A 16506-nucleotide genomic window follows, 5' to 3' on the forward strand; every position below is an offset into this window, starting at 1 on the left:
TTTTTATAATTTAAATTTCTAAATAACAATAATCAGGTCTGGTGATTGGGGTGGCCAGGGTAAATGCTTAACTTCAGTTTCATGCTTCTTGAACTAAGATCAAACAGCAATATGGATAGGAGCATTGTCATTCTGAAAGATTGCATTGTCATTTGGAAACAAAATACAAAGTTTGGATCATGGGATAGAGTTGGTTACTCAGAATATGCAGATGCCTCTGGGCTATTATTTTACCTTTGAGGATGACTATTGGACCCAACAAGTTGAATGGTATTGCACTCCAAATCATACAGGAATCTCAGCTATGCTTGACAGTTGGTTTCCAACTGTCCAGGAGATTACCAGATGCATCTTACAATCTTGACTGCAGTCAAATTGTAAGCTGCGTCTGGTTATCTCCAGATTGGAAGTTAGAAACTCACTGAAAGTAGACTCGTCCGACCATATCACATGTTCCCATGTTTCCGGTGTCTGTGTTTTATACTCTTTGCCACTGCACATGTTGTTTGATGTTTCATGGTGTCAACAAAGATTTGGCTGTTGCAGCCATGCCATTGAAATTATCTTTATGCAGTGCTTATTAGATGGTTTGCACTGATACTGTTATCCTTGCATTTGCAGTCAATTTTGCAAATGGAACTGCTTAGATTTCTCGTTACAGTTTAATGAAGTTCTTTTCTGCCCTTCACATGCATTTTTAACTTTCAACTACAGTTGCTTGTTAGATGTTTTGCCTGTTTTTGCATACTAAGATGTGATCAAGGAAACAGTAGATTTTACTACACCCATCAACTCAGTAAGTCAGATCACAGAAGCTCCCTACTAGGTATGTACAGTACCAACCAGCACTCCCATTGTGGGCCTGGCTGAACCTACAGTGGACTTGAAAAAAGGTCTTCTTGATAGCCACAGTCTGGAGAGTTCAAAAAAATTATGGTGATCTACAGTCCAAGTTGTGATCAGTTATTTTCAAATTAGAAGTTATAAAATGCACATTCTGTCAGGCCAAATGCCAGTTTGCATTGACTGTTCCATGGTAATTCACATCTGAGAGTCAGTCATTTTAAAGTTTCCAGTAATAAGACTTTTTCTTTTTAATAAATCACAACACACCTCTGTTATTTTTCCAGAAATCAATTGAATAAAAGTACAAATGTTTTTGGTTACTTAGTGGCCTGCTTCAGGCTATTTAAGTCATTCAAAGGAGCATTTTGATTTTGTTTTACTGTATGCATTTCCAGCTTTTATGAGAAATACTTTACTTTTTTTTGAGTGTTTTGTTTGTTAATTTTTCTCAAGTGAAACATAATGTATATTAAAAAAAGGAAATAAGATTCGTTTGAGATATGGCAATAGAACACATGGGTGATCTGCCAAGGTGTATGTCTCTTGGGTTGACTTTTATCGACAACTGGCCTCTATTAGATAAATGAAGAAATCTAGAAATTTCACATGGTCAGTCCATTGGAGAGGCATGAACCTGCAATTAACTAATAGTGTTTAATGGTTCTCCTTGACAAACTGAAGATCAGAATTGTGTAGTGACAGACTGCGAATGCTGGAGAAATTGTCACTTGAAAATTGTATGTGCTATGAAAGGCATGCATGCTGAAGTTGTTTAGCATTTTGCAATATTGATTCTATATATAATAAAAATTTTTTGAGTTACTCTTTTACATTCTACATGCAGTTTTATATTTTTTTTGTTTATAGTTGAAAAATTATAGGACATGAAATACAATTTAGAATTATTTTGTTTATTGCTTATTGCATTAATGTATTTAAAGAGTAATATTTACATAAATAATAAACATCTTATAGCCCAATGAGTATATAATGAAATAACCAACAATCACCTGAAAGAACTGGCTAGAATTTGGCTAATTAAATGATTATTATAAAGCAATTTGACACTAGAGGGAGGTGTTAGGCACCATCTCTTGATTAAATTAATAATTATAACTTTAATAATTTATTAAATAAATGTAGAACCTTTGGAATAAAAGAATTGACCTGGGGCGAGGCTTGAACCCGCAATCTCCACTTGCTGTGCCTGTTGCACCACTCGGACCCCAAGCAAGTCGTTGTTTCCAGAGGTATATTAACTTTAGATATAACCTTACTTGGTTTAATTAGCCACATTCTAGCCTGATCTTTCAGGTGATCATTACTTATTTCAGTAATATTTACTTTATACATCTGTATTTCTGGTAAAAACTTCTATTGTAACTGTATTTATCCTTAGCAGAAAAATTAATCAAGAATTTTTTACAGAATCAAATTTTGTTTGTTTTTAGTTTGATATTTTCTTTGTGAAGTTTAATACATTGATACATATAGAAAAAAGTATTTCATTGAAATTTTTCACACACTCAATATAATTTAAAATTTAAGGTAGTCCAAATATTTATAATTCAAGTATTTTATATTCATCATTTAATAAAAATGTCTTAATACTTATACAGTCATAAACTAATAGTGTTTGAAATATTAAAGTAAATTTTATATAGAAAGTTTTCTTTATTCCAATACATAATGTGCATCATAACTGCTGGTCTCATATTGTAAGTTTCCAGCTGTGGCATTATAGAAATAATGATAGTGTGTTAAAGACTATCTATAAGAGTTAAAATCTTATTTTGTAATTTTTAAAATATTAAAATAAAAGTTAATTTAATTAATATTAAAATTTAAAAAATAATATGTTTTAAATTTGTCATGATTGAAATCCATACTATTTTTTTGTGCTTTAGAATGTTTTAAAAGAATGAACCAAATTAGAATGTAATGTTTTTCTTTATTTAAATTTTTACTATTATAACTCTAATTATATAATTATACTTCTAAAAATGAAGATATATACAAATAATACAAAATTTGAATTTAAAGTGATAGTTTTGAATTTGGTAAAAAAAATATTTATATGTAATCATAAATTTCATTTAGATATAGTAGAAAAATAATTTTTCTTTGTATAAATGAATTATGCAAATATATTTGAATAGTATAAACGAAGAAAGTTTTTTGCTTACTTTTATGAAAATAGTAATCTCTTAGTAATCATTTATATTCTAAATAAATTTTTAGAAATGTTTGAATTTGTTTTAGGTCTGTAATTTATATTGTCAATAAATTGTAAAAAAATTGATGATAATAATTTTCAATTTTTATATTTAGGCTTGGAATGTGTTAGCACTTGATGGTAGCAACTGGCAAAAGATTGATCTTTTCAATTTCCAACGAGATATTGAGGTAAACAAAGTTTTAATCTTAAGTCGAAATATCATATCTGAATTATTGTAATTTTTTTAGCATTATAAGTATTAATTTATACATTAGGTCTTTTGAGAAATAAGAATGCGCAAAATGAAATAAATTTGAAATTATTTTTGATTAAAAAAATAAAGTTTATGATTAATGTTTTTATATATTGTTAGTGTTTTGAGATTTTAGAATTTAATTTAACATAAATCTTAATCAAAATTGACTTTATTGTTTGTAAAGCAATAAATTATTAAAGCAACAAATTATTGCAATAAATTATTAAAGCAATAATTATTGCAATAATTTATTGCATTATTCATGCAATAAATTATTATTAAAAATTTTTGGAGTTTAGCAATATTTTAGTATCAGAATGCACATACACAAAAATGCATAGAAGAACATAAATGTGTGCATGGGTGCATTTACAAAAAAGCTACCTGTTCATTAATAACAGATTGTTGCTTATGAAAATGAAATCCACTTATTACTTTGATTATTAATGAAATTATTTTAAAATTTAGGTATTAAAATTATTTAATCACTAGTCCCAGAAAGAGAATATGGATAATTTTTCAAACTAAATACTGTAAATTAATAAATAATAACATCTCAAAGCCCAAGTAGTATACAATAAATATCACCAAACGATTGCCTAAATATTGGGCTATAATAAGGCTAATTAAATGATTGGTATAAAGTAATTTGACACTAGAGGTAGATGTTAGGTGCCATCTCTTAAGTAAATTAATAATTATAATTAAATAAATAAATTATTAAATAAATTTAGAACCTTCTGGAATAAAAGAACTGGCTCATGGGTGAAGGAGTCATCCCCAGTCAGTGCTGTATTTAACCAAGTAAGGTTATATCTAATGTAATATACTTCTGGAAGCGATGACTCACTCGGGGTCCGGATGGCATAACTGGCAAGTGCACCGCACGGCAAGCGGAGGTTGCGGGTTTGAGCCCCGTCCCAGGCCAGTTCTTTTATTCCAGAAGGTTTAAAAGGTCCAGAAGGTATAAATTTATTTAATAATTTATTTATTTAATTATGATTATTAATTTACTTAAGAGATGGCGCCTAACGTCTACCTCTAGTGTCAAATTACTTTATTCCAATCATTTAATTAGCCTTATGATAGCCNACTTATTATGAAAATAATTATGTACCTGTACAAATGTAGACCCAAAACATGAGACTAAGTAAGTTGTAATAATTTGCACAAATCAAAAAGTCATTAAAAAGAAAACCTCAGAACTATAACTAGTTCAATTCAAAGAACAAAAATCCAAAAAAGATAGTATTTATAAAACTTTCCTGACAGTTGAACTTAAGTCTAACTTAAAATTAAATTGCTACAAAAACGACAAAATCAAAGCACTTAAAAACTCTTAGAATTTAATTAAACAGTCTGTCATGCCAGGAATGTTAAAAGAATCCAATCTTTTTACCTTTTTCTTCTTACATAAATGTAAAATATACGAAAAAATTATATTTTTCTTTCTTTTCTGACTTTTTGGATATTATATAACTTCAAATCTTAAAACATTAAACCAATAATGACTAAAATTTTTTTAAAGTTAAAAGGTATAAAAAGAAAACAATTTGCAAAGAAAAAACTTTTATTTACATTACTAACAAGCTCCCCAAATGCATTTTGCCAAAGGCCTCTTCAGTGCGGCTAACAGTGTACTGTTAACTGTGTACTGTTAGCCCCACTGAAGCAATGGTAAGCAGGATTTGTAGGTTTGAGTCCACTTGGGCCAGTTCTTTTTTCTAGACTATTCTAAATTATTATAATTATTAAAATTAATAAGAGATGCACCTAAAGCTTATCTTTAGTAACAAATTACTTAAAAATTTAATTATTAATAGTAGCCAAAAAATAGCTCAATACATTACAGCAATCGTTTGGTATTGACTAATAACATAAGGTTTTGAGAGATTTATATAGATAACTTTGGAATGATATTTACTTAAGAAACACAAGATTACTAATAAAGTTTAAAGAGTCTCTATTTATTATGATTGTATTTATGTTAATGTATAAGTTGTCCTGACATATAAGCTAATATTAAGATTTTCAGTGCAAAATTTTGATTTTAATGTACACCTGTTATATAAGTCAGCGTCCAGACTAGAACTGAAATGTAGATAGGTATACAGTAATCTTTTGACGAAAGCATGTAAGGCTATACTAGATAATGTTCTTACCAAGTTCTTACCAAGGAAATTTGGATAAAGTCTGTTGGAGTTATACAATAAGTGTGTACAGTGATTTGTTAGGATGAATTATTTACCATTCTTGCATAGGTTTTGTATTTTATATCTGGCATGTAAGTTGACTGTAGTTTCAAGAGATTTTTTTCCCCCATGCTTAGAAAGTTCACTTATATGCCAACGTAATAGCAAATGATTTTTGGAGCAATCTACAAAACATCTTGTAATATTCACAAACTGGTGCTATTGTGTACATATATTATAAACTGTTTATTCTTTTTAACATTTTTAGCTGTTTGTGGCATCTTTAAGATCATATAAAACTGAATAAGTGGAATATCAATTTCCAATATTCCAATTATTCAGTTTTAGAACATTTTTTTGCTTCAAATATTTGTTTAATTAATTAATTTAAATTTGTAAATTCAAACATGTGCACATACATAAATACATGTTTGAATAAACATCAGGTTTTACCTAATACAGATTTAGGTTTATATAGTTTAGGACAGGGGCGTAGTCAGGTGTGTGACTAATAAATCTACAAAGTTCAGCAAATTTCTATAAATTAATTACTTTTGTTTTGTTCGAAAATTTGAAATTTTATTATAATTTTTTTACAAATGTTTTTACAAGTTTTTATTTTGCCTTTCTAATTTGGCGCCCTCATGATTCATGCACCTGGAGCAGTTTGCTCGCTCCAATTGAGCTAAGTCTGGTGAATAGGCGGGGTGTGGAAGCACACTAATTTGAGTTTTGGCGAGAAACTGTGTGACCATTTGGGACCGATGTGCAGGTGCGTTGTCATGCAGAAGGTACCAGTCTCCACTTTGCCAGATCTGCGGCTGTTTATGATGAATGGATTCCCTCAAACGACGTAAAATGTCCAGATAATGCTCCTTGTTTACTGTTCTGCCTTTGGGAAGAAATTCTGAATGAACAATTCCTTGAGAATCAAAAAGCACCTCCATCATGACTTTCCCTTTGCTCCGATCCTGCCGGAATTTCTTCGATCGTAGTGAGGAGGGTGATTTCCATGTTGAAGAAGCACGGTTTGATTGGATATCAAATAAATAACATCATGTTTCATCACCTGTTATGATGTGGTTCAAAAAAGCCTTATTGGCTTTGTCGATTAAATCACCTGATATTCTCATTCGTTCTTCCTTTTGTTCAGAAGTCAAAAGCCAAGGGACAATGTGCTGAGACACTTGGTGCATGTTAAGATCTTTCGTTAAAATATGCTGGCATCTAGTCTTTGATAAGTGAGTAGCCGCAGCAATTTTTTCAAGGGTTTGGTGATGATCTTTGCGAACACATTGAGAGACCAACTCAACATTTTCCTCGTTCCGTGAAGTCGAAGGTCGGCCAGAGCGTTCATCATCTGCGATGGATTCTCGGCCCTCTTTAAAACTCTGATGCCATTTGTACACCTTTGATTTGGCCATGGTAGAATCACCGTACACTTTTCTTAGCAATTTTAAAGTCTCCATAGGTGTTTTACCTAAACACTGATAAAATTTAATGTTGCAGTGCTGTTCTTGAAACTCCATTTTTATTACGTTGCAAAACAAAGGTAACTGAGCGAAACCAACCTGAACACGTAGGAGTGGTTTGGTAGAATCCATTTCATATGCTGTAACTTCAAATACATGCTTTTATTGTCATACATTACTGCAGTCCCCAAACTTTTGGATCGTACCACATTATATATATATATATAACTTTTATGCATATAAAACACTTACAGATCAAAATAAAACTTTCTATGCATATAACAGATTCAAATACACATAATCATCATAAACTCAATAACATACTACCTAATAATAGTAAAAAAGTTAAATGAGTAGACTTTATAGCATTTCATTTGTAAGTATGAGTTCTCCATAAGTCAGTTGTTTACTACTTGCCTGTAAATATAAAATTGTTTCAGAATTTTCCATTTTAAGTAATTTTATTTTAATAAACACTCAGTTAACTTATAAAATTACAGTAAGTTTTCTAATGTAATTTATACTGTGAGATTTTAAATTTTCCAGTACTTGCCAGAGTCTCAGCAAATACTGTCCAAAATTGATACATCTTGATTTAGGATCTTGCTCACAAGTTACAAATCTATCATTAAAGGCTATAGGGTGAGTAAATAGTTTTACATTTTTTCTTGAAATTATAATCAACAAAAATTAAAATAAAATTTCTTGAAAAGAAATACATATGTTTTTTTAAGTTAAAATGACATTGCTATTAAGATATTGATATAATCTCTTTTTCAGAAACAATGATTGATTTTTGTTGATGTTATATATTATATTATAGTATTATGTTATTGTTTATTATACAAATAAAGTAATATTACATTTGAATGGAAATAACTTATAATTAGCATTTATTAATTTTATCATTTTTTAACTGGCTTGTAAAATACTTGGATATATTTAATATGTTCTGAATAATAAACTACTTTATAATTTTTTTAAGCATAATTGAAATGATATTTCAACTGAGATGAAAAATAATGACACACGGAGTAATGACTAATACATAATTTATCTGAGAACTCATATTTTATGCTATGCATATAATATATCTTAACTAAATCTGCAGTTTTTTCATATTTTTGAAGAAGAGAAAAAATGTCTTACAGTGTTTTGAAATGACATATTTAATGAATGAAAAAGACAAGAGAAATGATCTTTTTTATCAGTTTCATTATTCAAATGAAAGTTCACTTTTTACTGTAAATACATTATTTTCATCTTTGTAATAAGTAACTGTATGTGTTTCCACTCTGGTCCAATTCTTTTCTTCCAGAAATGCTAAATTAAAATTAATTTATTATAATTATTAAAAAATTATCATGAGATCATATCGTAATTGCCTACCTGTAGACACTTTACTTTATATCTAATTATTAATTTAGTCTTATTCCAATAATTCTGATTGTCTACCTATAATAATGGTACATTATGTATCAGTAATAGATGTTTTTAGATATGTTGCTTGACAGTTCAATTGAGCCTTACTGGTAATGAACATTTAATTTAAACTCCATTTTTAATTTTTTAAAATGCCTTTTAAAATAACATTAAGGTGTAGCATTAAAAAATTTATTATAAATACAGAAGAGCTCATCAGTTCTATTTCCATATTTCTTAGCATTTTGTATTATTTTTCAAACTTGTTGTTACTTAAAAAAGCTTAAAATTTTTTCCTTTATACAGAGAGATCTTAACATTTGATTCCAAACTCATGAAGCATCTTAGAATCAAGAAAATCAGACAGCAATATTTTTATATTTAAAATTATTATATTTTACTAAATGATAAGTTAGTTAAAATCTGACTCAACTAAAAATAATTCATTACTATTTCAAGCTGAGAAGAAAATTCTAGTTTTGTATCAAGTTGTTTGAAATATTTTTGTTACTGTCTTAGATTTTGCAAGTTTTTTTCTGTATTACAAATTTTTTAAAATCTTTGAAATGTTTTTAATCTCTTATTCATGAATGCTGTTTTTTGTTATTGTTTGATATAAGTTGATAGCTTTTCAACGAGTTCTGATACAATGCTACTTAGAACAAGTTTTGTGACTAAAGTAAGCATAAAAAAGAATTTGTATATCTTCTTATGTATATTTATATTTTCCATAAAATTATAATAATTTGCAATGGCAATTAGATTTCATTGCATCTGTATAGCTGTACTCTGTACAAATATATTAGAAATTTATTTCTATTTTTTCCTTCTGTTAATACTACTAAATATTTTCATTGAGACTTTTTTCAATTTTAACTGTTAATAGAAGCTGTAGTAGCTTTTATTACACTTTGCTAGCTATTTGATATTCTATACAAAGTTTATCTGCAAAAAGTAGGAATCCAACAAATTCATTTCTTTTCTTTCATAAATCAAATGATTGTGATATTTGGAATAATTTTTTTCTTTCTCTCAGCTAACTATATTTTATTCTCTTTTTTGCATATCTGTTTAATAAGTTGAGACAGAAAAACTGAAAATAATTGAAAACTTTTTGGATTCTTTTTTTGTTATAATATTTTAAGAACTTCATAATTTTTATATATGTTACTGTGAAAGACCAAAATTAGAGAATGTCAATATTCTCTGGTGATTGTCGACACATACAAAATATGTTGGTGAAAGACTGAATATTTGGTTATATTATATACATTCGAACAATCGCCAGTGTATGTCGACAAGCACAGATAAACTTTGGTGGAGGTCGAAACGACACCCGAGAAGCCAATGTCAACAGAGAGGCGACAGTCTGCCGCCAAATCCTTTGTGGGTAACTGGAGGTAGGATAAGGTCGTACCTCTTTTCCCGGCAATGGTTTGGTGGAAACCGTCCACTTTGTCACTGGATGGTGTTTTTGTTCTTTTGAATGGTTTGTCAGGTCTAGTGGCGGAGGATGAGAGGGTCGGCGGTAAGGCGTCGGTGATGTTCAAATAAAAGACACCATTAACAGATTCGTAATTACGTCATCAATTCGTAATCACATAATCAGTTTGTAATTTGTAAAGAAAAGTTACTTTCCATAGATGAGATTTCTTCTCAAAAAATATCGCTGAGAGAAGCAGCTGCAGCTAATTTGAAAAGTGGAGGGCAAGGCTATACACGCTGTCATTGCAAAAAAAATAAAAAGTGTTCCACGAATAAATGCAGTTGTAAAAGCAAGGGACTCTCGTGCAATTCAAAGTGCCATAACAGTTTAAGTTGTTGCAATAAATAAGATTGTATAACATTAATCACATAATATATGTGTAAGTTTACTATTGCATATTATTTTTCTTTTCTGATTAAGAATGTACTGCTTGTTTTAGGTTCAACAGTTTATTTACATGTGATGTTACTTAAGCTTTCTCCTATTTTGACATATTAAAATGTTGCATTTTTGTCTTAACGTAATAAAAATATTTTTATTTAACATTCACCATCAGTGCATGCTGAATGTCGACATTTTCCGGTGTAAGTGAGAAATAATGATATTTAGGAAGTATTTCGTACGTACATGAAATGACTGTGTGAATGCTGACATTCGACAGATATCGGTCATTCACAGTAACATATATAAAAATTTTTTCTTCATTTTATCTGTTATGAAATATTATGCACAGTTTATTTAAATCATTTACTTCCTGTAAGATAATTACAAAAAAAATAATTATTTTCTGCCATTGCTTTTTCTATATCTTTTGTTTTTGTTCATTTTACATTTATTATTCATTAGGTAAAAGGTTACCTTGATGAAATTGTCTTGTAGCTAATTTATATGATGTTAATTTATAATTAATACATCAGTTTTTATGAACTTTATATTTAATTCAGGGATGGATGTCCAAATTTGGAGAATATTAATATTTCATGGTGTGATCAAATATCTAATCATGGTGTTGAAGCTTTAGCACGAGGTTGTCCTAAACTAAAATCTTTTATTAGTAAAGGATGTTCACTTGTAAGTATGAATATTTATGAAACATCCAAGTAGATATTATTTATATATTTCCAAGGAATTTAGAAATAATGATTCCATATTAAACTGCCAATTTGTATTCATGATAATATACTTTATGATTATATATTATGATATATATATAGCTGTTGTGATATTTAATGATATTATTAAAAATGTTAAATTGAGTGGCATGTATATGAATTATTTACCTCAAACTAATGGTGAATAATGATAAATCCATAAATCTTTTTTATTTAATAAAGTGTACATATAAATAAAAACAACAAAAAATATTTTGTGAAATTATAAATGTTTATATATGTATTCTATATTAATAAATGCTCAAAATTAATAATTCAATATTTTGTTGATTCAAATTATTTTTACTTTCAGAATTTTTGAATGCAAATAAATTTGAATTTTTTCCTATGTATTATTTTATATTTTGGTTTAGAAAGATATTTTTACTAAATGTGTAATTATCAACACCTTATTAACAGAGAAAGTTTTATTATGAACAAGTACTTCCAGTCTAATTTAGACTGTCTTCAGGTTCTCTAATTTTAGAATACTTTATAGAATTTATGTTGAGTACCTGAAGGTCTAAATTAGACTAAAAGTACTTATATGTAGTAAAATGTTTACTGATAAAAAGGTGTTATGTAATCATACACCTTTGATTTCCGGTTTGATTTTCATACACCTTTGATTACTGGTTTGATTTTCTAAATGTAATGTACATTTAGAAAATCAAACCAGTAGATTTATCAGCAAGGTCTGAAGGATTGGCAATCCTAGGATTTCCTAGGCAGAGTTAAGACTGTTGGCAGTGTTTTATGCATTGTCTGAAATGAAGTTTTATTTTGAACTTTGCCTGAAAACAAATTAGGCAAATTTATGATTGCCAGGCAATGTCTAAATATGGTTATTTTTTGTTCACATGTTACCTAGGTGATCTTAAGTTCACTCAACTAAGTTAGGCAAAGTCTGATTTGTGCAAGACTCAGCATGAAAGCAGATTAGGCAACCTTAAGAATGACTAAAGCTGTCTAGGCAATGTATAAATGTTTTGTTTTTCTCATTGCCTACTTTTCCAGGCTAAATAGGTATGAGATGAAAAGTAACAAGAGTTTTGATAACACTTTTTATTGAAGAATGAACCTTACTTATTGAATTTTTGTTTGTTCTTCTTTAACTGACATGTTTCTTGACATGTTCTTAGATTCATATTGTTTTAATAAGATATATCTTATGTAGACTTGTTATAAGACTTGCTTATAAGAGTTTGAATTATGGCATCAAAAATTAAATAGCAGCTTTGTCTTTTTGCATTTTACTTTGCATGGTGCACTTTTTTGTGCAGTGAAACTTGACAAATACTGAAATAAACTATATTCTAATAAACAGTGCCCTTTAATAGTACATGCTCTCTAATAAACAGTATTTTTCAGTATGTGCAAACTGAAAAAAGTTTATATAGTGTCCACTAATATAATGAAATTTGCTTTGAAACTTTGGAAATTTACATTGTCTAGCTTGGGTAAATTTAAGATCTGTGAAACATGTGAACAAAAATACCAATATTCAAACAATTGCCTGGCAAATTTTAAGTTTGCCTGATATGTTTTCAGACAATGCATAGAGCACTATTGGTAATCTTAACCTTGTCTAGGAAATACTAAGATTGCCAATCCTTTGTACCTTGCTGGCAAATTATATATATCTTTATTACTTACTTTACTCTAATATCATAACTTTGTAGAAAAAGTAACATACAAAATATTTTTAACAGGTCAATGATGAAGCTATTTATGAATTAACAAGGTTTTGTTCAAATTTACAAGTTATAAATCTACATGGGTGTGTGGTAAGAACATTTGGTTTTATTTGTAATATTTTAACTTTTTTATTTAAAAAGTTTGAAAATATGTATTTTGCAGAATATAACAGATGAATCAATTTTATGCATTAGTCAAAAATGTCCTAAATTGTATTATCTTTGTGTATCAAACTGCTCACACTTGACAGATTCATCTCTTGTTGCTCTTGGACAAGGATGCCATAATTTAAGGTGACATAATATCTAAACATATACTTATCCTTATTTAATATTTTCATAAATAGACTAATGATTTAATATCAGAAATTCTGTTTTTCTGTATTCAATTAATGTTGATTTTAAAATTAAGAATACTTTCTTATAAAGTACTAGTCATTAATTCTTTTCTTTCAAGTGTATATATAGAACCATCCAAGAAAACTGAAATCATCAGTTTATGTTAACTCTTATCGATGGACATGCATAATAATATATATTTTTTTCTATCATAAAATAAATATCACATCAGCATCAAATTCTCAATATATTTATACCAATACTGAAATTTATTTATAAACATGATACATTGGACTCTTGCTAATCTGGCCATTCCTTGCATAGAAAGGAGCCAGATTAGCAAGAGTGCCAAATTACTAAGTATGTATAGACCTAAAGACTATCTAAAGGCAATGAATGATGTGACCTGTTGCTCTTCAGTACTGACTTTTTTGGAAGCAGATGGGCAAGTAGTTTGGCATCCTGGTATGCAATACTGTACACAGAAATGAAACCTGAATAAACAGGTAAATAGATTGTATGATATTAGAGCTCCACCAATGTGCTGTGATATGATGATAGATGTCTGCAATGCCTGCAAGTGGAGGAAAACCACATAGTTTATGGTGGGCATGTGAATGGTTAATTAATTAATTTATTTATTTATTTGTTAAATTTACAGAAATAGTCTGATTAGACATTTGATTTCCATCCCCTACAAAACCTATATAAAAAAAAACAAACAAAAAAGCCCCAATAAAAAAAACAAATAACAAATCTTAAAAGTGATACAGCACTTTTTATATTTTGTTTTAAAAACAGGGAGTTTAAGATATAAAAATTTATCAAAATTATTAAGGTTTCACAAAATATGGTAAAAAAAAAAAAGATTGTTGGGGTATTTAGACAAAAAAGCGAGTAAAAATGTAAATAAATGAACAAAGTTTCATTCCAAATCCCATTTCTCAATGGGATTTGGAGTGAAAGCCAATCTTGATAGATAAGACCATTAAAATATTTGTAATAAATTAGCTGGTCAAAATATTTAATTCTCTCAAAGAAAGATGGGAAACCCAGGCAAATTCTAGCGATATTTCAGTCAAGAATGAAAAGCAGGTTATACATTTTGTTAAACATGAGGTTTAATAGCTGAAGTAATCTTGTCTAAAAGGGAAGGTGTAGCCATTGACCATATGGGCAAGCCATAATTAACACATCACTGAAAGTTAGCATAAAAAATGGTCTGCAATGCTCTTTTATTAAAGATGGGCTTACAAAATTGCGATAAAATTCTATGTCTTATAGCAAGAACTTTAACTAGTTTATCAATATGATTTTTGAAAGTAAGTCTGGTGTCAAAAACTATGCCCAAGTTGCTAATAGAAGATACATATTTAATTGGATTAGAATCAATGTATAAAATGGTCACTGAAGGATTACAGATCAATGTGTAACACATAGCAAGTGTTTTATTAATAATAATTTTAAGTAAATAATAAAAACAATGGGATCGGTGTAGACAAATATTAAAATTAATAAANTAGTGCCCAGCAACTTACACTTTTTTCCAGCTTTGAAGAAGGCACTAAGTGTGTAACACATCATTTGATCTGCAGAATTAAACCTAATAAATGGTGTTATGTAAATGAAAGATGGGTTCATTTGATTGTCAGGCCTGGACTTCAGACATAGAGAAGCAAAAAAAATATCTATGTAGCAAACACACTCATTTGCAAATGATAAATAGACAAACAAATCACAATTTATCAAAACTCAAAAATATTTAATAAATACTTATTATGAAAATAATTATGTACCTGTACAAATGTAGACCCAAAACATGAGACTAAGTAAGTTGTAATAATTTGCACAAATCAAAAAGTCATTAAAAAGAAAACCTCAGAACTATAACTAGTTCAATTCAAAGAACAAAAATCCAAAAAAGATAGTATTTATAAAACTTTCCTGACAGTTGAACTTAAGTCTAACTTAAAATTAAATTGCTACAAAAACGACAAAATCAAAGCACTTAAAAACTCTTAGAATTTAATTAAACAGTCTGTCATGCCAGGAATGTTAAAAGAATCCAATCTTTTTACCTTTTTCTTCTTACATAAATGTAAAATATACGAAAAAATTATATTTTTCTTTCTTTTCTGACTTTTTGGATATTATATAACTTCAAATCTTAAAACATTAAACCAATAATGACTAAAATTTTTTTAAAGTTAAAAGGTATAAAAAGAAAACAATTTGCAAAGAAAAAACTTTTATTTACATTACTAACAAGCTCCCCAAATGCATTTTGCCAAAGGCCTCTTCAGTGCGGCTAACAGTGTACTGTTAACTGTGTACTGTTAGCCCCACTGAAGCAATGGTAAGCAGGATTTGTAGGTTTGAGTCCACTTGGGCCAGTTCTTTTTTCTAGACTATTCTAAATTATTATAATTATTAAAATTAATAAGAGATGCACCTAAAGCTTATCTTTAGTAACAAATTACTTAAAAATTTAATTATTAATAGTAGCCAAAAAATAGCTCAATACATTACAGCAATCGTTTGGTATTGACTAATAACATAAGGTTTTGAGAGATTTATATAGATAACTTTGGAATGATATTTACTTAAGAAACACAAGATTACTAATAAAGTTTAAAGAGTCTCTATTTATTATGATTGTATTTATGTTAATGTATAAGTTGTCCTGACATATAAGCTAATATTAAGATTTTCAGTGCAAAATTTTGATTTTAATGTACACCTGTTATATAAGTCAGCGTCCAGACTAGAACTGAAATGTAGATAGGTATACAGTAATCTTTTGACGAAAGCATGTAAGGCTATACTAGATAATGTTCTTACCAAGTTCTTACCAAGGAAATTTGGATAAAGTCTGTTGGAGTTATACAATAAGTGTGTACAGTGATTTGTTAGGATGAATTATTTACCATTCTTGCATAGGTTTTGTATTTTATATCTGGCATGTAAGTTGACTGTAGTTTCAAGAGATTTTTTTCCCCCATGCTTAGAAAGTTCACTTATATGCCAACGTAATAGCAAATGATTTTTGGAGCAATCTACAAAACATCTTGTAATATTCACAAACTGGTGCTATTGTGTACATATATTATAAACTGTTTATTCTTTTTAACATTTTTAGCTGTTTGTGGCATCTTTAAGATCATATAAAACTGAATAAGTGGAATATCAATTTCCAATATTCCAATTATTCAGTTTTAGAACATTTTTTTGCTTCAAATATTTGTTTAATTAATTAATTTAAATTTGTAAATTCAAACATGTGCACATACATAAATACATGTTTGAATAAACATCAGGTTTTACCTAATACAGATTTAGGTTTATATAGTTTAGGACAGGGGCGTAGTCAGGTGTGTGACTAATAAATCTACAAAGTTCAGCAAATTTCTATAAATTAATTACTTTT

General features: G+C 28.6%; 1 protein-coding gene across 1 annotated transcript; it reads left to right on the top strand.

Moving 5' to 3' along the window:
• The first annotated feature begins 242 nt into the window (after positions 1–242).
• On the top strand, positions 243–14569 carry LOC111616008 (F-box/LRR-repeat protein 20-like). Its single transcript, XM_023357448.1, has 5 exons — positions 243–409; positions 7531–7626; positions 10837–10963; positions 12756–12830; positions 12904–14569. Exons 1-5 carry the CDS (start codon positions 243–245, stop codon positions 13036–13038), a joined length of 600 nt encoding a protein of 199 aa, XP_023213216.1. The 3' UTR covers positions 13039–14569.
• Positions 14570–16506: the final 1937 nt, after the last annotated feature.

This window comes from Centruroides sculpturatus, unplaced genomic scaffold (assembly GCF_000671375.1).
Source record: "Centruroides sculpturatus isolate CEXI.00-Female unplaced genomic scaffold, Cexi_2.0 scaffold2885, whole genome shotgun sequence".
Taxonomy (NCBI): Eukaryota; Metazoa; Arthropoda; class Arachnida; order Scorpiones; family Buthidae; genus Centruroides; species Centruroides sculpturatus.

What these genes read in the sequence shown, in the direction of transcription:
- LOC111616008 (XM_023357448.1), top strand. Translation starts at nt 243, where the DNA reads ATGACTATTGGACCCAACAAGTTGAATGGTATTGCACTCCAAATCATA. An exon ending in CTATCATTAAAGGCTATAGG is followed by an intron (nt 7,627 to 10,836) that starts GTGAGTAAATAG and finishes TATTTAATTCAG; the next exon opens with GGATGGATGTCCAAATTTGG. An exon ending in TTAGTAAAGGATGTTCACTT is followed by an intron (nt 10,964 to 12,755) that starts GTAAGTATGAAT and finishes TATTTTTAACAG; the next exon opens with GTCAATGATGAAGCTATTTA.